Source organism: Propithecus coquereli, unplaced genomic scaffold, assembly GCF_000956105.1.
Source record: "Propithecus coquereli isolate 6110/MARCELLA unplaced genomic scaffold, Pcoq_1.0 Scaffold252, whole genome shotgun sequence".
Classification (NCBI taxonomy): Eukaryota; Metazoa; Chordata; class Mammalia; order Primates; family Indriidae; genus Propithecus; species Propithecus coquereli.
The window spans coordinates 3,102,447-3,127,373 of NW_012148086.1; the positions used below are offsets into that span (position 1 = coordinate 3,102,447).

At 43.5% G+C, this 24,927-nt stretch overlaps 1 protein-coding gene across 1 annotated transcript in view; it reads right to left on the reverse strand.

Annotated features, from left to right (window-relative positions):
* Window positions 1-24,927, reverse strand: part of ADCY1 (adenylate cyclase 1 (brain)) — a 142,802-nt gene that overhangs the window by 67,780 nt on the left and 50,095 nt on the right. Inside the window, exon 4 of the mRNA XM_012646975.1 lies at window positions 18,603-18,714. Coding sequence (XP_012502429.1) covers window positions 18,603-18,714 — 112 coding nt within the window. The remainder of the gene's footprint in view (window positions 1-18,602; window positions 18,715-24,927) is intronic.

Sequence of the window (24,927 nt, forward strand, 5' to 3'; positions counted from 1 at the left end):
ACATCACTGCCATTAGGATTTTCAGCATCATGGAAAAGGAGTGAAGATCAAAGGAGTGAAGTTAAGTGAATTGGAAACATCAATATAAACTCACCATTTATTTTTCTTTTTCTAAAAACATCTCCTGTCTCTGTGCTCTGAAAAGTCCCAGGACCAAAGGCAACCCAGATTATGGGCCTGAAAACCCATTTCCCAAAGAAAGAAACCAGGGCTTCTGGAAAACTGCCGACTCCCGAGACACCGCCCAGAGGTGCTGGGCCTGGTCAGAGGGAACAGGAGCTACCTGACGGGTCCCACTTGCCAAAATGGGAAATCTGAGCACCAAAAATAAAAAAAGACGGCAATGGATCAAAGCACATCAATGTTTTTAAAAATCCATGAGTTCACAACGAGGTGCTAATTCATTATTTCGAAAGCTGACAAATACATGGAAATAATCCAGCACTTTTTATTTGTGTGGATAACCAAATAGCTGATGAGTAAATACTCTTTAAAACAAAATATGAGCAGAAGAAATGATGGAATTAAAAACCACCACCTGCAAACCCAAATGACACACAAAATCCCAGCAATGCTTCCGAGGCAGCTGCTATAAAACCACTGGGGGCAACACTGATGGGAGACCAGTGACCAGTGGGACGACCACCAATCCATCATCAGCCTCAACCTCGTCAACCTCAACAGGCAAGAAGAGAAGCAGCCAGCGCCCACCCACTGGGGAGGAGCAGTGGGAAGTACCCAGCCATCCAGGGGAGGGTTTTAAAATGCAAGCAGACCAAAGAACCAACAAGCTCTCCCAGAAGATCCACCAGTTCACAGGAAATGAAGAGGGACAGGAGGAGCACATAACACAACACCCCTCCCCCTGCCCACCGTGAAGGATCAAAAAAGGAAGGACACTGTTAAAAATCCCAGGGCTAGCTAATTTCTAGAGACAATAAACAACTCCCCAGAAAACTCTGCCTTTCATTTGCAAACCAGCCCATTCCCAGCCAATCCACCAACCACCTTTTATCTCAGCCAACTCTCACACACCTGGCCTCAATGACCCCAGGGCTAGACAGCTACAGCCCACCCCTGCAGCCCAGATGCTAGAGCTGAGGGCTTGTGGATAAAGTGAGGTGGTGTCTAGGATTTATGGGGGTGGGGGCAGAGGGTAGAGACCAACAAGACTGGACATACATTAACAATTGTTGAAGCTCCTTGGGGTGCAAATTCACTTCAGGCCACCAGTGTGGCCAGTTTAGGAGAGGGGCTCACAGAACTAGGGTGCCAGAACAGGAAGGGACGTGCAGACCCTCTGACGTCCTTCTCACATTTTACAGACTGAGGCATGAGAAGCAAGGATGGCCCAGTCCTTGTGGCTGCCTGGAGATCCCTGGCCTCTGAATCAAGCCCCATGAAAGGCTCACAGGACAAAGTCTGGGAGGGCACAAGAAGGACAGATGTGAACACACACGTCCAGGAGCTTGGAACCTGACAGGGACAGCACTGTCTCCCAGGCCAGCTTCCATGAGTCCCTTTGGGAAATGTCCAGGGTGAACGCAAAATAACTGAAAAATAATGACATCTTTTAGCAATTAAACGTTGAACAAAATGGTCAGATAGCACCACAAAGCCACGCATGTTTGTCTTGTCATCTGTGACCAGAGGCCCAACACTGTGTCAGGCTACAGGAGTCCTAAACTTGGTACCACATGTGTCTTATTTTCCCTTAAAACAAATTATATGAGTGCAAGCAATCCTAACTTAAACACTGATTAAATTCTGTGTTGGATCAGAAAGTCACCTGGTGTGTCCATGTTTGGGGACAGACTTCAAGAGGCCATCAGCAGACTCAGTCCATCCCACAGTATTACTCAGATCCAGGGTAGCCTCAAGCCCAGTCCAGGAAGAGGAAATGTTTCACGGGGTTGTCTAACCTTGCTACACCACACAACCTACTCTTGCACCGACCTCCGTTGGTGCACCCACCTGCACCATCTTAAATCTGAATATAGCTTCTGACATGTGCCAGGCAACAGTCACACCGGGCCTGAGAACTCACAACAATGTGAGATGCTCTCACTGGGAAAAAGACAAACGTCCCTGCAAGGGTTCTTGGAGTTATGACTAGAGCTAAGGAGCTGTGTTCAGGTGGCCCAGATGATGAGAAGCCAAGCTAGGACTGTTTCATCTCTGCAGATGGCACACTGTGAACTCACCATGCTGTCCCACAGTCTTCTGGAACTGGCTGAAGGAACTGTGTGCTTAGTCAAGCCAGTTCATGTTCCTATTAAGAGAACTGACATCCAGAGAAGGGGCCCTGTCCCTCCACAGGTGGAGGTGGAGTAAGACTAAGCCTCAGGACAGGTGTTTCTCCATCAATTCAAAGAGGTGTGACCAGTTTCCCAAAAATACATGGATATCAATGCAAACACAAATCTAACAAGTATCCAATAAATGGGGAAAAGGTCACAAATATTGTTCACATCTGTCACCATCAACCATGGCTAAGGAGGTAAATAAACCATCAGCTACTATTGAGACTAACGCAAACAAGCTCTGTGTTTGCTTAACTATCTGCAAGGACCTTCATAAAAAAAGATGTGTTTGGACTGCAGCTGTGTGTAATTTTCCAAGCCCGCACTTCACGGGGCCACCTACATCTCCAATGCCAGGGACTCAGACACAAGACAAGCACATCTGAAGGGACCACCTGCATCTCTAACACCAGGCATTCAGACACGAAATGAGCACATCTGAAGACACGCATCCCATGTGCTCCTCAAAAAAGGACTCATGCAGACTGGAGTAAAACACACACTTAAAAAAATGCACAATACCATCAACGCTCAAAGGAAAAAACAAACAAGTAATACAGAAGTATGAGAAGCGAAGTGGGTCGTTCCAATTTTGAGCTTCCTAACAATTACCTCAACAAGAGGGAAAAGATCCAAACTGAACTTCTAAAGATAAAAACTATAATGTCTGAGATGGAAACTATACTGGATAGTATTAATGGCAGGTTAAACAATGCAGAAGAAAATAGATACTATCCAAAATGAAATAGAAAGAAAAAGAATCCAAAATGTTTTCAGAAAGATCATCAGTGAGCTGTAGGACAACCGCACGAGTACTAATGTGCATGGAATTGGTGTCCCTGAAGGAAGAGAGTGAAGTGGCATAAAAAGTATTTGAAAAAGGGTGAGCCAGGGTTTTCTATTCTTCCAAATTTGATGTAACTATAAACTACAGATACAAGAACACAATAAACTGCAAGTACAGGGAACATGAAGAAAACTACACCAAGGCACATCAAAATCAAATTTCTTAAAACCAGTGATGAAGAGGAAGTCTTAAAGGTAGAGAGAGAAAAAAGGCCAGAATTAACAGCAGACTTCTCACTGGAGACGATATGAAAGAAGACAGTGAAATATCTTTAAAGTTCTGAAGAAAACAAACTATCAACCCAGAATTCCATACCCAGTGAAAATAAAGTCAAAAAAATTAAGGTAAAATAAAGAGTTTTTCAGAAATACAAAAACTGAAAGAATTTATCATCAGCCGACCTTCTACAAGAAATGTTAAAGGAAGTTCTTTAGGTAGAAAAATAAAACATAGAAATACTGACCACATAAATGAGTGAAGAGCAATGGAAATGGTTACTATCTGAGCAAATAGGTAAGATTTTTTATTATTCAAATCTCTTTAAAAGATCATTGACTGTGTAAACAAATGTAAAATAAATTTATAACACAAGAAAAAACAAAATGTATGGTAACAATTTCATCCAGTCTAAGAAGGGAGAAAAGAAAGTATGCCATTGTAAGCTTCGTATACTGTAAGTAATAAATCATGTGTCGGCAGACTGCTATAAGTGTCTACTATATATCCTAACAAGAAGATGAAAATAACAAAACAAAGAGTTATACTGATAGGCCAACAAAGGCAGTTATGACAGGATCATAAAACATAATAACTATATATAAAAAGATGAAAAAAGGAACAAAGGAAACAAAAAACAGATGGGATAAACCAAAAGCAAACAGCAAGAAGACAGACTTAAACCTAACCACATCGATAATGTACATAGCCTAAACATCCCAATTAAAAGCAAAGATTGTTATATTGGATAAAAAATGAAAGAAAAACCCAATTAGAAACAAATTTTAAATAAAATGACACAAACAGACTAAAAATAAAAGAATAGAAAAAGATGTACAATTCGCTCTCCATATCTGCAGGTTCTGCATCCATGGATTCAACCAATCATGGATCGAAAACGTAAATATGCCCACGATGGCTACATCTGTACTAAACATGTACAGACATTTTATCTTGTTATTATTCCCTAAATAATATAGTATAACAACATTTTCATAGCATTTACATTGCATTAGGTTTATAAGTAATGTAAAGATTATTTCAAGAATACAGGGCTGGGCATGGTGGCTCATGCCTGTAATTTCAGCACTTTTGTAGGCCAAGGCAGGAGGCTCAGTTGAGCTCAGGGGTTCAAGACCAGCCTGAGCAACATTGCGAGATTCTGTTGCTACAAAAAAATAGAAAAATTATTTGGGTGTGGTGGTACACACATGTAGACCCAGCTACTCAGGAGGCTGAGGCAGGAGGATCACTTGAGCCCAGGAATTTGAGGCTGCAGTGAGCTATGATGACATCACTGCACTCCAGCCAGGGCAACAGAGAGAGACCCTGTCTCAAAAAAAAAAAAAAAGAAAGAAAGAAAAAGAAAAAATTTTAAAAATAAAGCATATGAAAGAATGTGCATAGGTTATATGCAAATACTACACCATTTTATATAAGAGACTTGAGCATCCAGACTTTTGGGATCCATGAGGCATCCTGGAACCAATCCCCTACAGATAGCAAGGGACAGCTGTATTCTCTAACAATAATCAAAGGAAAGTTGGAATGGCTATATTAATATCAGGAAAATGAGATTATAATTCAAAAAATATTCCCAGGATTAAAAGGGTCATCTCTTAATAACAAGAGTCAATTCATTAAGAGAACATAATAAACCTAAATGTTTAAGAATCTAATAATAGAGCTTAAAAATACATGAAACAAAAACCGGTGGAACTGAAAGAAAAAATCTGCAATTATGTTGGAGATTTCAATATCTCTCTCTCAATTGTTGAGAGAACAAGTAGTCAAATAATCAGTAAAGATACAGAAGACATGAATAACTCCATCAACCAATTGACCTAATTGGAACACACTATTAAAAAAACTATTCTACAAAATCAGAGTACATATTATTTCCAAGTGTACATGGGTCATTTACCAAAAAAGACCATACTGTGGGACACAAATTTAAGAGGATTCAAATTATAAAAAATATGTTCTCTGACCACAATAAAATTAAATGAGAAGTCAAAAACAGAAATATCCTTGAAAAATTCCTAAATCAAATCTCTAAATAACCCGTGAGTCTAAAAAAAAATCAAAAAGAAAATTAGAAAGTATTTTGCACTGAATAAAAAAGAATATATCAGAAATTTGGGGATGCTGTTAAAGCAGTACTTCAGGGAAAGTGAATAGAACTAAATGCTTACATTAAAAGACAAAAAAAAATCTCAAATTAATAGACTCAGCTTCCACCTTAAGAAACTACAAAAAGAAGAGCAAATGAAACCCAAAACAAACAGAAGCAACACAGTAACAAAGATCTAAAAAGAAATCAATGAAATAGAGAAATCAATGAAACCAAAACAAGTTCTTCAAGAAAATGAATAAAACTGGTAAATCTCTAGCCAGAATGATCAGAAAAAAACAGAAGGTATGTTACCAAAATCAGGAATAAGAGAGGTGACATCACTACATATTCTACATGATCTCTTCTAGAACACTGAACAAAAGGAAATACTCCCAAACTTATCTATGAGATCGACACTACCTTGACATTATGTAAAGACAAAATTAGAAAAGCCACAGACTAATATTTTTAAGAAACATAAATGGAAAAAATTCTAAACAAAATTTTAGCCAATCAAAGCCAATGATAAATAAGAAGGATAATGCAATGCAGATGCTCCTCACCTTACAATGGAGTTACGTCCCAATAAACCCAACATAAGTTGAAAATGTGTGGCTGACTGGGAGTTGTGGCTTGTTGGATCAGGACAGAAATATGAATGTGCATTACTTGTACACCATCATAAAGTCAAAAAATCATCAAGTCAAACTATAATAAGTTAGGGGCTATCTATATGTCCAAGTAGGGTTCATCCCAGGAATGCAAGAATGTATTAACATTCTACCATCAATCAATGTTATTCATCCTATTAGCAGACTGAAAAAGAAAAAACATAGGATCATCCCAACAGAAACAAACAAACAAAAAATTAGACAAAATTCAACATTCATTTCTGATTTAAAAAAAAAATTCTTAGCAAGCTAGGAATAAAAGACAATTCACTCAACTTGATAAAAAGCATCCTCCAAAAACCTAGAGCTAACATACCTAATGATGAAAGAAAGAATGCTTTCCCTCTAAGATGGAGAACATGACAAAAATGCCTGCTACTGGCAGTTCTAGCCAGTGAAATAAGGCCAACAAAAGTAAATACAAGGCATTCGAATTAGAAAGGAAAAAGCAAAACTGTCTTCATTTGCAAACAACATGATCATTATGATCATTTACGCAGAAAATTCAGTCGGAAATCTAAAAGAATGTACTAGAAATAAGTGAGTTTAGCAGTTTCAGAACATTAAATCAATATAAAAACTCAACTGCATTTTGCTATACTAGTAACAAACAACCAGAATTAAAAATTAAATATCAATAGCATTTATAATCCTATCAAAAGTAAGAACTTCTTAGGGATAAAGCTGATAAGAGATATGAAATACCTATATTCTGTAGACTATACAACATTCCCGAGAGGAATTAAACAAGATCTAAGTAAATGGAGAGATATACTATGTTCATGGATCTGAAGACTATATTTTTAAGATGCCAATTCTCCCCAGATTCATAATACAGGATTCAACACAACTCTAAACAAAATTCTAGCAGCTTTTGTTATAGAAACTGATGAGTTGATTATAAAATTCACATGAAAAAGCAAAGGACCTGGAATAGCCAAAATTACTTTGAAAAAGAACAACAAAGTTAGAGGAACCACAAGACCTGATTCCAGACTTATTACAAGACTACAGGACCAAGGTGTGAGCTTTTAATGTCAAGATAGACACACAGATCAATGGAACAGAATTTAAAAATCCAGAAATAGATCTACCTATATAGGGACAAGTGATTTTTCTAAAATTCTGGAAAGGCAATTCAGTAGAAAAAGGATAGTCTTCTCAGCAAATGATGCTGGAACAATTAGCTAACCAGTTGCAAAAAAAAAGCCAGAAAAATAAAAATTGATCCATCCCTTGCAATATAGACAAAATTTAACTCAAAATGTATTATAAACCTAATTGTCAAATAATGTAAAACCATAAAACTTCTAGAAGAAAACACAGGAGAAAATCTTTATGACTTTTTTAGGTAAATATTTTTATTTTATTTTATTTTATTTATGTATTTTTAAATTTTGCAACCACACTATGAGATTCGGGGACATGCAGGCTTGGCTTGGACAGCTGGTAAATGAAACAACTGATTGTGATTATTTCCATATCATTCTCATGTGTGTTTTCCTTACAGCAATTTGTATTTGTAAAGCTATGGAAAATCCACACATACACAGAATATATAAGTACTATGTTGTGTTTTCATCTCATTGACCATGCATCTGATAATTGCATATAATTCTTCAACTTTTTGTGGATGATATTTGGGTTGAAGTTTGAATGTAGACCTCAAAAAATGGGGAATAACTGAATAAATACTCAATTTATTTGTGATATTGTATGTGTTCTATGAAGCAAGGATAAAAGGAAAACTTCTGTTCCCCAGGTGAACTGTGAGGCAGACTAAGTCGCAAATGTGTCCTCCTTAGCTATGCATATCCAGTGAACATCAGAGTTCTCTGCACATGGCAGAATAAGAGAACATGGAATCCAGGAGACTGGCTCAAGATGGCTGACTAGACACAGCTACTGTGCACCCCTTCCATGGACAGGAATCAAAATAGCAAGTAGGTACTCACACGTCGAACAGATCATCTAAGGAGAACACTGGCATTCAACAGACAATTGACAGGAAGCACCGAAAGCAAGTAAGGGGAAGGAAACGAGGAAGCCTGCTTAGCCAGTATCAACTGGGAGCCAGGAGAAGCTCGGGGATACAGGGAAAGGATGAGGGGAGGGAGACCCCCAGGGCTCCACATTACCACCATGGTATTTTACAATCCTAGATACAGAACACTCCAACCACCTGGGCCTCCAGACTGAGCTGCCTAAAGATTATTCAGAGACATTGGTCCAGAGAGGGAACTCAACTGGAGTTCCACAAGCATCCAAGCCCTGAGCAGCTGCAGCCTGTCAACATTCTAAGAGCCAAGCCCTCAAAGGACTGCATCCTGCCCTGGGCTTGATGCTGTCGCTGCCATTATAGGGCCAAGGAAGGAGAGGGAGGCCAGGCACTCCCACTCACCCCAAAGACAAATCCCAATGCTGCTGATGTGGGCTACTGTGAGACCAATGCATGAGCAAACTACACTCCCCACAGCTACCTCCCTACGCTGCTCCAGCTGAAAGGGGCCCCACCCTACCCATGGGAGGCCCACAGCACAACTGTAGCTACTCGCACCTGAGCATGAAGCCAGCAGCTTGAGAATCACTCTGCCCCTTCCTATCACGGCCAGCACCTAAACAAACTCAGGGGGCCTGAGGACAAGTCGGCTGGGCAGTCCCCTCCCCCCAGTATCTGAGGATGCCACTTGGAATCATCCAACACAGTCCACCACTGCTGGCACCTGAACAATCCTCCAAGGGTCTGAGGTAAGGCCAAACCCAACATGCGTATACTACCGCAGCTGGCACCCACTCGCACACACCCCCAGCAGTCCAGAGGACTGGCCCACCCAAATGTTGTAGCCACCACTAACACCAGCACAGACAGCTTGGGTTCTAGTGGGATGCTCCACCACTGCTACTGCCATTGCCCACATTATACCAGCTGCCCAGGGTCCTAAGAACTCCCCCACATTCCTGGCCCACTGTTGCCACTACCCACATATGAGCAAGACACCTGAATGCTGAATAATTGGCCCACCTACTAACACTGGTGCCAGCGTAAGCCACCCTGGGTCCCAAGAACAGGCATGCTCATCCCATCACTGCCAACAATGGGACCTGAAGACTGGCCCAGAAAGCATCCTAGTCCCCAGAAAAACATTATCACAGCCTCAATTAATAACCACACACTAAGGTACTGAGGAAATCACAAACACCACTGATAATATTTATAGCCAAAAAAAATCATACAGAGATCACACTACCGCATGCACCCAAAATTAAAGCCAAAGTGCCCTACCCAACCTACATATACACATCTTCAGGAAAAATCCTCCCCTATGAAAACAATTTCAAAAAATTGGAAGAAGCTACTATTATACTAGATGTGCAGATATCAATGTAAGAACACAGGAAACATGAAAAGGCAAGGAAATATGACACCACCAAAGGAAGACAATAATTCTCTAGCAACAGATCAAAATCAAAAGATCACAAAATCCCAGATAAAGAATTCAAAATGTTGATTTTAAAGAAGTTCGGTGAGATACGAGAGAATTCTCACAAATAATACAAAATCAAAAATACAATTGAGGGCATAAATGAGAAACTTACTAAATACAGAGATATTTTTAAAAGAACCAAATGGAAATTCTGGAACTGAAGAATTCATTGAATGAAATACAAAATACATTTAAAGGCTTCAACAATAGACTACACCAAGCATAAGAAAGAATCTCAAAACTTGAAGACAGGTCTTTTGAAATAATCCATTTAGACAAAATTTTTTTAAAAAAATAACATAAAAAGAATGAGCAAAACCTTTATGACATTTGAGACAACAAAAAGCAACAAAATATTCAAATTATTGGTTTCCCTGAGGGCAAAAAGAGAACAAATGAGTTACAAAAACTATTTAACGAACTATTAGACAAAAATTTCGTAAGTCTAACTAGAGATTTAGATATCCACATACAGAAGGCCCAAAGATCCTCAAATAGATATAATGCAAAAGGGTCTTCTCCATGGCAAATTATAATCAAACTGTCTAAAATCAAAGCAAAAGAGAGGATACTAAAAACAATAAGAAAAAAACATCTAGTCACCTATAAAGGATCCCCAATCAGACTAACAGTAGATTTCCCAGCATAAATCTTACAAGACAGGAAAGAATAGAATGATAGAGTCAAAGGACTACTAACAGTGGATTTCTCAGCATAAATCTTACAAGACGGGAAAGAATGGAATGACAGAGTCAAAAGACTGAAACAAACAAACAAAAAAATACCACCCAAGGGTACTATACCCAGAAAAATTGTCCTTCATAAATGAAGGAGAAATAAAGTCTTTCCCAGAGAAGCAAACTCTGAATTCATCACCACTACATTGGCCCTACAAGAAATGCTCAAAGGAGTCCTAAACTTGGAAGCAAAAGGATGAAATTTACCATCATAAAAACACATGAAAGTATAAAAATCACCAAAAGCAAACAAGCAAATTCAGATAAGGAAGAGAAAGGTTTCATATGGTACCACTACAGTATACCACCAAAACACCATACAAACAATAACAGAAAAGAAAAGGAACAAACAATATATAAAACAACCAGAAAACAATTAACAACATGACAATAACCTCATATATCAATAATCAATAATAACCTTGAATGTAAATGGATTAAATTCTTCATTTAAACGATATAGACTGGATGAAAGGATAAACACGATCTAACTACATGCTTTCTACAAGAAACTCACCTTACCTATAAAGACACAGATAGACTGAAAGTGAAGGGATAGAAAAAGATATTCCATGCAAATGGAAACAACATGTTGATTTTGGCCAAGCGATACTGATTTCAGACTTTGGGCCTCCAAAACTGTGAGAAAACAAATTTCTGTTTTCTCGAGTTACCAAGTTTGTGGTAATTCACCACAGCAGCCTTGGGAAACCAATACACAGTTACAGTATTTTGGGCAAAAATTTTTTAAATACAACACAAAAATTATAAGATATAAAAGAAAAAAACTAATGGATTGGACTTCAAAAAAACTAAAATCTTCTGTTCTTCAAACAATACTATTAAAAGAATAAACGAACGAGCCAAAGTATGGGAGAAAATATTTACAAATCATATATCTGATAAAGGACTTGTATGTAGAACATATAAAGAATTCTCAAAACTTCACAATAAAAAAAAATCAACCCAATTAAAAAAAAGTGGTTAAAAGATTTGAACAGACATTTCACCAAAGAAGATACATGGATAGCCAACAAGCAATGAAAAGATGCCCAACCACATTAGTCATCAAGGAAAAGTAAACTAAAACCACAATAAAATACCACCACACATCTATTAGAATGGCTAAAATAAAAAGACTGACCACACCAAGTGTTGACAAGGATGTGGAGCAACTGGAACTCATACACTGCTGAGGTGAATGTGAAATGTTACAACCGCTTTGGAAGTCATTGTCAGATTCTTAAAAAGTTAAGCAAACATCTACCATATTTTCTACCCATTCCACTCCTAGGTATTTACCTGAGAGAAATGAAAGCACATATCTGTACAAAGACTTATACATGAATATTCACAACAGCTTTTTTTATAATAACCAAAACCTAGAAATAACCCAAATATAGCCACCCGCCATCAAGAGGTGAATGGAGGCCGGGCGCGGTGACTCACACCTGTAATCCTAGCACTCTGGGAGGCCGAGGCGGGTGGATCGCTCAAGGTCAGGAGTTCGAAACCAGCCTGAGCAAGAGCGAGACCCCACCTCTACTAAAAAATAGAAAGAAATGATCTGGACAACTAAAAATATATATAGAAAAAATTAGCCGGGCATGGTGGCACATGCCTGTAGTCCCAGCTACTCGGGAGGCTGAGGCAGAAGGATTGTTTGAGCCCAGGTGTTTGAGGTTGCTGTGAGCTAGGCTGACGCCACGGCACTCACTCTAGCCCGGGCAATAAAGCGAGCCTCTGTCTCAAAAAAAAAAAAAAGAGGTGAATGGATAGACAAGCTTTAGTACAGCCACACAATGGGATACTTCTAAGCAATAAAAAGAAATGAAATACTGACATGAGCAACAAGATGGATGAATCTCAAAACAGTTACGCTCAATGAAAGAAGCCACATAATATAGAGTACATCCTGCATCATTCCAGTATGATTCTAGAAAATTCAAACTTATCTACAGTGACAGAAAGCAGGTTAGCAGTTGCCTGGACACAAGGGAGAGAGGGATGAACAGCGGGAGGAGAGAGGGATTGCAAAGGGTCTGAAAAACATTTAGAGTGAAAGATATTTTCCTAGGAAAACTCAGATTCACTTTGTATTGACAAGGTCTTCCATGAAATACTTTTTCGATAATACTTTTTCCTGAAGTCATCAAAATGTGGCTCCCAGGCTGTCCTGCCTATTGGTGGGAGCAGGTGCTCTCACATGCTCCCTTGTCCCCCTAAGGACTGCCCACTGACACCCTACAAGGATCCTAGGACAGGGAAACACTAACCCTGCTGTGTGACCCAGGGCACATTTCCATTCTGCTCGGTGTGAGCTGTGCAGGGCCCTAGAGGAGCTGCACTGGGGCAGGAGCACATGTAAAAACCATGGTCTTCAGGCAGGGAAGGCGAGAGGCTCGGTTGACTGGAAGCCTGGGGTGTGAGAAGACCCATGGGGTCAAGGCAAGGGACACGAAGGAACCCCCCACCCCAAGGCCCAGTTGTGTTTACATAAGCACATGCTTTAGAGAGGAGCTCTCAGACTCTGGCCTGCAAACTCCAAGGCAGTTAGAAAAACACAGACTCTGGGTCCCCGGGATAAGTGGTTCTGGATCTGGCCCAGGAATCCACCCTGCCATGTCCCACGGAACATGATGATGGCTTCTCAATCACTTGCTGAACAACAGCACAGAATCTCTGCCCCAGGAGCCTGCCAGGGGCTGCCTCTGCCTCAGCCAGGGCTGTGCATGTACACGGCAGGTGTCGGGGACCTTAGCAAGCTTGGGGTCTCCTCCCTCCACCCCAGACATTCAGCACCACTGAGTGAAAGACAGTCAGGTGTGTGCTTGCTCCGAAGCCACTTCTCCATCCGACTTCCTCCCCATGACCGGCTTCCCAAGGTGTATTCTGGAGTTTAGAAGTTGAGCCCCGTGGAAACCCACACTGAAGCTGGCTCTCCCACTGCTGATCCTGCTCCCACCCCAGCTCAGCTTCTCCAGACGAGGCTGCTGCCAGCCGACAGGTGCCCAGTGCAGGCCACCCCAGCCCCTTCTCTGACCATTCGCACTCATGGGCACCGGCTGAGCTCCCCCAGCCTCAGGTCACAAGCCAAGGAGTCCAGACACCATTGGAGTGGACAGACTGGCACAGCACTGTCCCACTTAAACACGCAGGGATGACCACCATGTGCCATACTCCACAGTCAGCAATGGGGCTCAGAGCCAACCCGGATATGTGTGTGGGCTGCCCACAGGAGGCCATTGCCTTGCCGAAAAATGCATACAGTACCAGGATGAGCAGTGTTGGCTGGACAGGATGCACCCTATTCCACAGAAAGCCAGAGAAATGTTAGAGGCCCCAAAATCAAGGGACTATAGAGAAGATGGCCTTTAGGGCCTTAAAGGATGAATAGGAGTTCCCTTCTCCTAAGGAAGCAAACTTTGGAGCCATAGTGACACTGCATCTGATCCTGGTGGTGGCTCCAGGGAAGCTGCTTTACCATAGGATCCTCCTTTTGCTGACTTCTAGAATGACAATGACATCGTAACCTGGCTGGGATATTACAAAGATTCCTATGGTGAAGGGAACCAACTAAGCCTTCGATTCCTTCTCATGTTGCGCAGTGAAGCCAAACTCGAAACTTTCAACCCAGGCTCTTAAAGTTCTACCTCGATTTTAAGGGCAGCAGTCAAGAGAAGGAACAGGCCCAGCCCCCTGTGCTCACACTGGAGCACCCTGCCTCGGCCTTCTAGTGCTCCAAAGCAAGTGATGGCCAATATGTGCCCCACCCACATGCTATGGGGCCCTCTGTACCCTGGGGCTGGTCACTCTGGGGTGGCACTAGTGCATTTTGGCAAGACCTCATCCTCCTTCCACCTGGCTGGTGAGATCCCTAATCGAGATCTCCTCTGCTCCCATGTGGCTGTGAGGTTCACACCCAAATGGATTCCATTTACAAAAACGTGTTTCTAAAAACCAGGAAATAATCTCTTCAGCCCAAACTCAAATGTTCCTGGGGAACGAGCTGGCACTTTACACAGGAGGTTTACACTCTCAGCGTGATGTTGTTTATGCTGCTGGTACGCGAACTCAGCCACAGGGATTGCTCCTCCAGTTCTGTCTGTTGCGTTCCTTGTGGGCACCTGGAGCTCTCAGCTGGCAGGATTCAAGGGTCACTTAAAGGCACCTTCCAGCTGTAATGATATGTTTGTTCTCTGCCTGGCACTGTAAGTTCTGCCATCTGGAAACAGCATCTCCAGGAACGAGGGCAGCCAGCAGCACGGCCTGGGCACTCCACACTGGGGCCTAACTGCCAGGGCACCCCCCAGCCCAGGGGCCAACATGTCAGCCACCTCTCGGCTGCTGGGCAGGCACATGGAGAAGACAGGACACACGAGTGTCTTGAAATAGACATAACTCCATTCAGAGCATCATGGTGTAGAGCAGGGGCTGGCACACTATGTCCTGTGGGCCCACTCACACTTGTTGTAAAGTTTTATTGGTGCACAGCCACGGCTATTGGTTTCCGTATTCGTGGCTGCTTTTGTGCTCCAATGGCAGAGCTGGGTTGTTGCGACAAAGACTATATGTATAGATGGGAGGAAAACAGAGGACAGAGTCCCCTGACACAGAATCACATCATCTCATTCTCTGTTTCTCATGAGGTGACTGTACTTTGTGCTGGCAAAGGACACCAAGAGAAATGTCTCCAACAAAAGGCAGCAACCCACAGGGATATACATGTATGCAGGCACACACAGGCATGTACAGGTACATACATGTACACATTCGCACATGTACATACTCATGTATACCACATGCATGCTCATGTACACACACACGTAGACACGCATATGCATGTACAGGCACACAGGCTCACGTGCACTTGCACATGCACACACACACACGCATGTTCATATACTCGTGGACCTGCTCACACACATAAGTACAAGCACACACTCACACATCCCGACACATCTCTAGCTGCACTTGACCTGGCACACGTTTCCTCCATGTGCATCACCTACTCTCTGAAGCATGTGCAGGCTTCTTGACGAAAGTGTGCAGGTCAGTGCCCCAGACACAACTCAGTGGCCTGGCAAAAGAGCTGAGTAGGTTTTGAGGAGCTGCTTGGAACGTGGAAACATGAGATGAGTGAGCATGTGATCCCCCAAACAGGCCCAGAGACCCCCATCCCCTGCACCCCAGACAGCAGTGCAGATAAAAAGGAACAGCGGATGCCAGGGACTAGGACTGCAGTGATGGCACACTGCCGCAAACAACGGTAGCTCTCGGTGACACCTTCAGTCTCTCCCAGCAGCCACCCCAGCACTTCTTTACCAAAGGAAGAAACCACAAAGCAACAGGGTTGGAATTGTGTTTTAAGCAATGATGAAGAAGGAAGAGAACATGGAGCCCCACAGCCACATGTGGCATAAGAGGGACAATGCAGACAGTATTTTCCACGGGTAGCCGCAGCAATCACCCCAGCCCTTGCCCTCTCTGGACTCGGCAGGCCCTGCTCCTGTTTTGACTAACAAAGCACAGCAGAAGGGGCTGGGGTGAGCATCCTGGGGTCTGGGAAGCCAGTGCCATGCCCTGAGAGGCACTGGGAAAGTCCACAGAAGACAGCCCAGAAGAAATCGTGCCGTGGCCAGCATCAGCGGCCAGCCGGGTGAGTGAGCCGTCACGGGCGTCCAGCCGCCTGGTGGGCAGGGAGACTCCACAAGGACAGGTGCTGACAGGTGCTTCCTAAGAGAACTTGAGCCCCTGGGGAGTCTCCAGCAGGACAGCAATGGGACCTGGGCTGACCAAATGTGGCTCCTGTCCCCTTGGGACAAGGATGCTGACCTCAGGGCTGCCACAGACAGAATCGTATGGTCAGGATGGAGGGCCCAGCCCTGTCCTGTCACCAGCACAAGCTGAGAGCACCATGAGAGAGAAAAGGCCCAGGTGGGGCCAAGCAGAACCCTCCATCCAGAAGCTTCTGAGATGACCTGCTTCCTGCTGAAGGGGCAGGAGGCAAGATGCAGGCCAAGGAAATGACACTTGCCACATCTGCGTGAGCCCTCAGCCGTCAGGCCTTCCTGGGAGCATAGGCCATGCCCCGGCATCCGGACAAAACACGCTTTCTGACCCAAATGCAGAGGGGCTGGAGCTCCGCCCTCTGTGCCGATGAGCTGCACACCGGACACAGGCCGCACACACCCCCTTCCACCTGCTCCACACTGCTGTGCCCGACAGGAAGACCCGGCGGCCTTGTCTCAGAGGGCAAGGGCAGCTTGTGCAAAGGCAGCCACAGCCACAGTCCAGGGGGACAAGCCGGAGGGACATCCCAGAGGAGGCTGCAGGGACACTGTGACTAGAAGCCCCTGTGCCCGATGAAAATATCATTGGGGCCAGAAAGCATGCCCGGCCCAAATGGAGAGCTACCATCTTGCTTTCATCCTCAGGGAAGATGACGCAGGCTTTTCCAAATAGGGTCCTGCGGAACGCCGGCCCAACCAATCAACGGGGTGCCATGTGAGAAAGGTTCTGCTGCCTGATCCATCAGAAAAGCAAACAGAGACTGCACAACTGGATCTCAACACCTGTTCACTCCCCACAGTGCCCCAGATCCCTCCTTCCCCCACCTTAATATCTCGCCCTACCCCAGGCGTCCACAACCGGCTGTCAAGTTTTCTTCCACCTGCACTGGGTCCCCTAAACTGCTGCCACATGCAGCAAGTCTGGGCAGCCTCAGCCCCGTGTGACCACCGCCCAGCTCTGCTCTGCCCAGGGGCACCCCACACCCAGCCCTGCCCTGAGCTCAGAACAACCCTCAGGACTCTGCACAAGCCAGCCCCAGGCCGGGCACTCCCCCCTTTCTCTCCCTCATTGAGGGGGCATCCGCTCCCTCCCCCAGCACCTTCCACTGTCACCTCACCTGAGAAAGGGGCTGACTCTCCGCACAGGGCTCGCTGCCCCGTCCTCCCGCAGCAACCTCGGCGCCCGCCCCCCTCGAGCGAGGCTGCCATGAGTGCACTTGGCTCCATCGCACCGTGCTCCTCCCACACCCTGGCAGGCAGGGACACTGGGGGTCCCAGGCAGGTCAGCGGCTCCCCCGACAACTGACCCTCTGCTCCCCTTCCTTCCTCAGAGAGGGGAGACTTCCCAGGGCCACGGTCAGTCGTCCAGTCGCCCTTTGGAAGCAGGCCTGCCTGCACGGGGGCGTGCGCTCTCAGGGAGGACCGGCCGCGTGAACGGCGAGAGGGAGACTCCCGCACGTGGTAAAGGGCGCACTCCCAGCTCCTGCTCCGACTGCTGCTGCGAGCAGTACAGTTCCTCCCAACCACTCGGGGCAGCAGAGAAAAATGGAGGGTGAGATAGTGACATCGCACAGCAAATGTGCTCCCCCTGAGCCCGTGACAGCCTGTCGGCTTCAGCAGCTGGCACCCCAGCCCCGTGGGGAGAAGGGGTGACACCGGCAGCCCCTCAGGGGCCCATGGCCAACATGGCTGAGTTCCAGGAGTGCAAAGGGCTCCTGAGACCCCAGACCAGCTCACACGATGGAGGAAATATCACAGTGGCCAAGGGAATGTTGGCCGCATGCGGAGGTGTGGCTGGCTTGCTTGTCTCGCCATCCAAACACACACGTGACACGTGACACACACGCCACACCTTCAGCGAGACTTAGCTGCCAGATGTGGCCAGTCTCAGGACAGTCTCTAAAAACCCCAGCACGCAGCCTGCTGAGGGCGAGGGTGACCACTGCCTACACCTGGCATCATGAGGCACCAGCAGCCAGGCCACCAGCAGACAGGTTTCAATCCCAGGAGGGCGGCAGGCCCAGAACAGGGCCGGCTCCAGCACAGCCCGCAGCCGAGGCTGCCTCCGAACAAGGGGCTGAACCTCTGGCTCTGTCTGCCACAGGGCAGAACGGCAGCACGGCGGCACACAGGGCAGGCCCAGACCTCCGTGCGGCCTGCACAACAGAGCCTTGTGCCCAACAGTCATTCAAAGGCACACTGGCCGCGCTTGTGCAAGCACTCTCCTACCTGGTAAATGCAAGTCTCAGGCCCAACGAGAGGAATCAGTGAACAGTAAGGCTAAAAACAACTGGTGACTTATAACCTTGACAGAAGAATTGCTTAGCAAACAGTCTAGTTCATATTCCAAATATAGGGAATCCACCTGGCATATCGTTATTCCAGAAGCAATTCTATTATAATTTAATTCAAACACAGAAAAACGCTGCACTTACTGTGGCTAACTCGTCGAACTTGCCAAAAAGCTCATTGAGGAGTTTCACCAGCTCCTGGGCCGTGCACTGGGACGCCAAGCCTGTGAAGCCCACGATGTCTGCAAACAGGATGCTGCAAGAGAAAGGGGTGCCAGGCCGCCCTCCTCACAGCCACTTGGGAAATAACCCCTAGAGCTGCGTGGACATTTATATCTACCAATCACTTTAGCATAAATCACCCCATTTATTCCTCGATGCAGGCTGGAAATGAAGGCTTCTTGTTCCCATTTTACAGGTGAGAAGATGGAGGCTCAGAAAAGCCACAGGACACCCTCTTGGCCACAGGGGGAGTAAATACAGGGGCCATTCAGAGTTCGCCATGCCCCGTGCTGACCCCACACACCACACAGGGATATCCCACCTGGTCTCCGCTAGAACTGCCTGCCCTTCCTGGGGGGCCACAGCGCTGGGATGTGGCCAGCAGCACAGAGCAGAAGCGATGTGCTTTTAAATGCATGGGCCCCTCCACACCCTATGTTTCTCCTCCGCCAGCTGGATACAGGTGACCATGAGGCCCTGGGTGTGGTGTCAAAGCTTCACAATGGAAGGGGACAGTGTCCCTGAGTTACTGGGCAACGGCACTGCCCCTTTAGTCTGCAATGAGGGCAGGAAACACATTCTCTTGTGCTGAAGCCTCTACATACTGGGCGTCTATTTATTACAGAACTGGGGCCAAACTAAACAACACAATGTCCACCCACAGAACAGAACTATTTTTTCTGGAGATAATAAGACTTTAAAAACATTTTTTCTATTGTTTTACCTTCTTATAAAATTAAAAGGTGCTCTTTGTGGAATATTAGAGAAACGAAGAAAAATCATGTTTTTGTCTGGAAAAATTTTGTATCTTTAAGATACCTCTTAACTAGGTCCCAACCATTTATTCATCACTTTTTTCAAAGTGTTCTTGGCTTTTCTCTAACTTTGGGACTTCCTGAACCCAGACTACCCCCCAGCACCCCTATATGAAAGACATAAATGCCAAGTAAAGGGAAACCACCATTCTCATCGACAACAGGAGATGTCGCCAAAGATGGAACAGCCAGGAGTGGCAGGAGGGGAGATGGGCTTAGAGCTTGGACTCCAGGGGAGCTGTCTAGCTCTGCCAGTGACAGCAACAGGACCACAACAACTTACCTAAGTGTTCTGCATGTCTGTCCTTTCATCAGTAAAATGAGAGCAAGACTAGAGTTTAGGTCATACCTTGCATCTAATAAGAGCTCAGTAATTGTTTATAATCATTTATAATTTTAAGAATTGTAATTCATTCATTCATTTATTCACTTGATCATTCAACAAATATTTATTGAGGGCTATATGTGCTGGCCTTGTTCTAGGTGCTTGGGATTTAGCAGTGAACAAAAGATTCAAACACCCCTGCCCTCAGAAAGATTCCATTCTATTCAGAGAAGGGGGAGACATTCAGAGTATGTCAAAGGTGACACATGTAACTGTAGAGAAATCGAAGCAGGGAAGGTGGGTATGGAGTTGTGTGCACTGTAAACTAGGATTGAAGGAGGGGAGGAAGGGAAGGAGGCACATAGACACTGACAGAAGAAGGTTCCAGGCAGAGGATACAGCAGGTGCTGCTCCTGTAACTTTTGCAGGATACAGAATTCTTATCTTTTTATTTTAGCCTTTGAATATGCCATCCCACTGCCTTCTGGCCACCCTAAGTTCTGATGAAAAATCAACTGGTAATCTTGTTGAAGATCCCTTGTAAATGATAAGTCATTTTTCTCCAGGTGCTTTCAAAATTGTCTCCTTGTCTTTAGCTGTGGACAGTTTAATCATGATGTGTGTCGGTATGGGTCTCTTTGAGTTTATCCACCTTGGAGTACAACAGGCTTCTTAGACGTGTAGGTTAATGTTTTCCAAAATATTTGGGACATTTTTAGTCATTACTTCTTCAAATATTCTTTCTGTCCCCTTCTCCAGGACTCTCACTGTAAGTGTATTGATGTGCCTGATGTTGTCCTGCAGGTCTCTGAGGCTCTCTTCATTTTCTTCATCCTTTATTTCATTTCGGTCTTCATACTGGATAATCTCAATTGCCCTAGCTTCAATTTCACTGATTCTTTTTTCTGCCTGCTCAAATCTGCTGTCAAACCCCTCTAGTGAATTTTTCGTTTCAATTACTGTATTTTTCAAATTTGGAATTTCTACTTAGGTTTTTAAAAATAATTTCTGTCTCTCTGTTGGTGTGCTCTATTTGGTGAGAAACCATTCTCATAGTTTCCTTTAGTTATTTAAAGGCAGTTTGTTCTTTGAATATATCTAAAATAGCTGACAAAGTTTTTGTCTAAGAAGACCAAAGTCTAGGTTTCCTCAGGGACAGTTTCTACTGATTGTCTTTTTTTTCCTGTGTGTGGGCCAACCATACTTGTTTTCTTGTACATCTCATACATTTTTATTGAGAACTGAATAATACAGTGTGGTAACTCTGGAAATCAGATTTCCCTGTGGCACCCTGTCCTAACATCAGGGATTGCTGTTGTTGCTGTTTGTTTTTTTATGTTGCTTATTTAGTGACTTTTCTGAACTAATTTTACATGAGCATGGTCTTCTGAAACTCCTAGAATTGTTCCCAGAGCCTTTCAAAGCACCCTACTGATGTCTCATTCCCCAGTTCTTCCTTTAATTTTTTTGGTTATCTTGCTATTTGCCTCAACTGTTATCACTGCCTAAGGTAGCTATGGTATTAAATAATTGCCACTGACTGTTTTCAACAAGCATGCTGAGCAAAGGCTGTTGACACTTGCATTGAGTTAGGTCAAATAAAGACAACCCTTATGAGGGGGATTTCCCATGGCACTTCCCAATAGGTCCAATAATGACAATTCTCTGAGAATGGGGCTTTCAAAGAGCACCAACCCCATTCCAAACCCCTCCAGTGGCTGCCAGTTTGCTGTTTTTCACTGCGATTGTGATAGTTGGTTTTCAAAGTCACTACGAAGCTGAGGAGATGAGAGGATGAGAATGGGGATACGTTAAAACACCTCGGAGCTTGCTGTTCTTCCTGAGATTTGGTTGTTTTTCTTAAACAAACACTCCTGAATTGTTGCAAGTCTTGGTTAATTTCCAGAGTTGTGACATTGATTCTGACAATTTTTGTCAGTGTTCTTGTTGGTTTCACAGAGGAGAGGATTTTCAGATGTACTTACTCCACCATTTCTGCGGACATCTGCCTGATAGGAACTGTGAATGGTGTACTGAGCATGGACTTTAATTCCCGAGTGATTCAGAATTACTGGAGGATTCCAACGAGGATAGTAATGAGATCAATGAGATGTTCATATCTGGGAAACAGACATCTACGACAGCTGCTAGAGGATGGCCACAGAGGCGAGGGTGGAGCTGGCACCATCAGCATAAAGGAGGCTCAGTTCCTCACGTATCCAGGCTGTTGCACCTGCACCCAGCAGCATGAGCCCACCAGTTACTATGGGAACAAAGAGCCCACCAGGGGATGCAGAAGGGGATTCTCAAGCAGGGAAGAAAAGTGGTGACTCTCCATATCTGTATTTCTTGTTCCCAGGCAGGAAGAGAGCTGAGAGAAGGGCACTTAGGTGTCCATGCTCCTTACCCAACTCTAGATGCAGGCACAGGAGATCCTTGACTTTTAAAAAAAAATTAATTGTGGCAAGAACACATAACATGAGATCTAATGTCTTAAAAAATTTAAGGGTACATTATTGTTGACTACAGGTGAAGTATTTTACAGCAGATATCCACAGCTTATTCATGTTTCTTGAATAAAACTTTATGGCCATTGACTAGTAACTCCCTATTTCATCATCCCCCCAGGCCCTGGTAAGCAGCATGCCACTCTCTGATTCTATGAACTATTTTAAAAACTTCCTGCAAGTGGAATTATGCAGTACTTGTATTCCTGGAACTGGCTTATTTCACTTAGTACAATATCCTCAAGTTTCATCTATGTTATCACATATTGCAGAATCTCCTTCTTTTTAACGGCTGAATAGCATTCCATTTTATGCATATACCACATTTTCTTTTCTTAACAGTTTTGTTGAGATATCATTGACATAAAAATTGTGTGCGAGGGGATGTGTGTGTACACGTGTGTGGGTGCGTCTGGTGTACAGCTTTATGTTTTGATAAACATATACATGGTGAAACGATTACCACCATCAAGCTAATTAAAGTACCCATCACCTTTACACACTTACCATTTTGAGTGTGTTAACAAGATAAAATTTAAGACCTACCCTCCTAGCAAATTTCAAGTATACAATATGGTTAAACATTGTGACGGTGCTGTATATTAGGTCTCCAGAATTTATACATCCTACATAACGAAAACTTTGTACTCCTTCACCAATGTCAGCCCACTTTTTTCTCCCCCCAGCCCCTGGAAACCACTATCTTCCCTTTGGTTCTATGAGTTTGACTAGTTTGGTTCCACTTGTAAGTGAGATCGTGCAGCTCTCTCAGTATCTTACTCATTTAGCTTATAATATCCTTCAGCTCCAGCCATGTTATTGAAATTGGCAAGATTTCCTTCCTTTTTTATTACTCATATATATATATTTTTTAATTAACACATAGGGTAGAGTATGATATTTCAATATATGTGTACAATGTATAGTTATTGAATCAGGGTAATTAGGGAACCCATCACCTCTAATTTTTAGTTATTTGTGTTGGTAACATGAAAAATCCTCTCTTTTAGCTATTTGAAAAAATACAATTATTGTTTACTATAATCACTCTGCAGTGCTATAGAACAATAGAACTTATTCCTCCTATCTAGCTGTAATTTTGTATCCGTTAACCAACCCGACCCCTCCCTACCCCATACCCCCTACTCTTCCCAGCCTCTAGTAACCACTATTCTAATCTCTGCTTCCACAAGATCAACTATTTCAGCTTTCACATGAGTGTTAACATTTATCTTTCTGTGCCTGGATTATTTCACTTAACATAATGTCCTCATGTTGACATGAATGGAAGGACTCCATTCTTTTTATGGCTGAATAGTATTCCATTCTGTGTATATACCACATTTTTTACCCTTTCCTCTGTTGATGGACACTGGGGTTGATTCCATATCTTGGCTCTTGCGAACAGTGCTGCTATAAGCAGGCAGTGTACATAGCTCTTTGACATACTGATTTCCTTTCCTTTGGATATACATCCAATAGTGGGATTGCTGGATCATATGGCAGTTCTGTTTCTAGCTTTTTGAAGAATTTCCATATTGTTTTCCACAATGGCTATACTAATTTACAGTCCCAATATTGTATAAGAGTTCTCTTTTCTCCACATCCTCACCAGCATTAGGTCTTTGTTTTTTTGATAATGACCATTCTAACTGGGGTGAGATGATATCTCATTGTGGTTTGGATTTGCATTTCCCCGATGAAGTTGAGCCTTTTTTCACATATTTTTTTGCCATTTGTATGTCTTATTTTGAAAACTGTCTAGTCAGATTCTTTGCCCATTTTTTCATTAGATTACTCAGGGGGTTTTGCTGTTGAGTTCCTTGTATATTCTGGATATTAACCCCTTGTCAGATGCATAGTTTGCAAACGTTCTCTCCCATTCTTCTCTTGTCATTTCACTCTGTTACTTGTTTCTTTTGCTGTGCAGAAGCAACTTATAATAGTATGACATAAGCACATCTCTAGTTATCTTGCTGCCTATGATTTTGATGACTTAATGATAAAATCTTTGCCCAGACCAATATCCTAAAGCATTTCCTTTATGTTTCCCTCAGTAATGTCATAGTTTTAGGTCTTACATTTAAGTCTTTCATCCATTTTGCGTTGATTTTTGTTTATGGTAAGAGCTAAGAGTCTAGCTTCATTCTTCAGCAGATGTATATCCAGTTTATCCAGCAGGGTTTATTGAAGAGACTGTGCCTTTTCCTCAATGAATGTTTGTGGCATATTTGTCAAAAATCAGTTGACTGAAAATACACGAATTTATTTCTGGGTTCCCTATTCTATTGTTCTAAATGTATATTTTTATGACAATATTATACAGTTTGGGTTACTATAGCTTTGTAGTATATTTTGAAATCAGGTAGTGTGATGCCTCCAGCTTTGTTCTTTTTGTTCGAGATGGTTTTGGCTATTAAGGGTCTTTTCTAGTTTCATATGAAGTGTTGGATTTTTTTTTTTTTTATTTCAGCATTATCATGGGGTACAGATGTTTAGGTTATGTGTGTTGCCCTTGGTTCCCCCCCAAGTCCGTGTTTCAAATATGTCCATCCTTCGGGTAGTGCGCATTGCACTCCTTGTGTATACAAATACCCGTC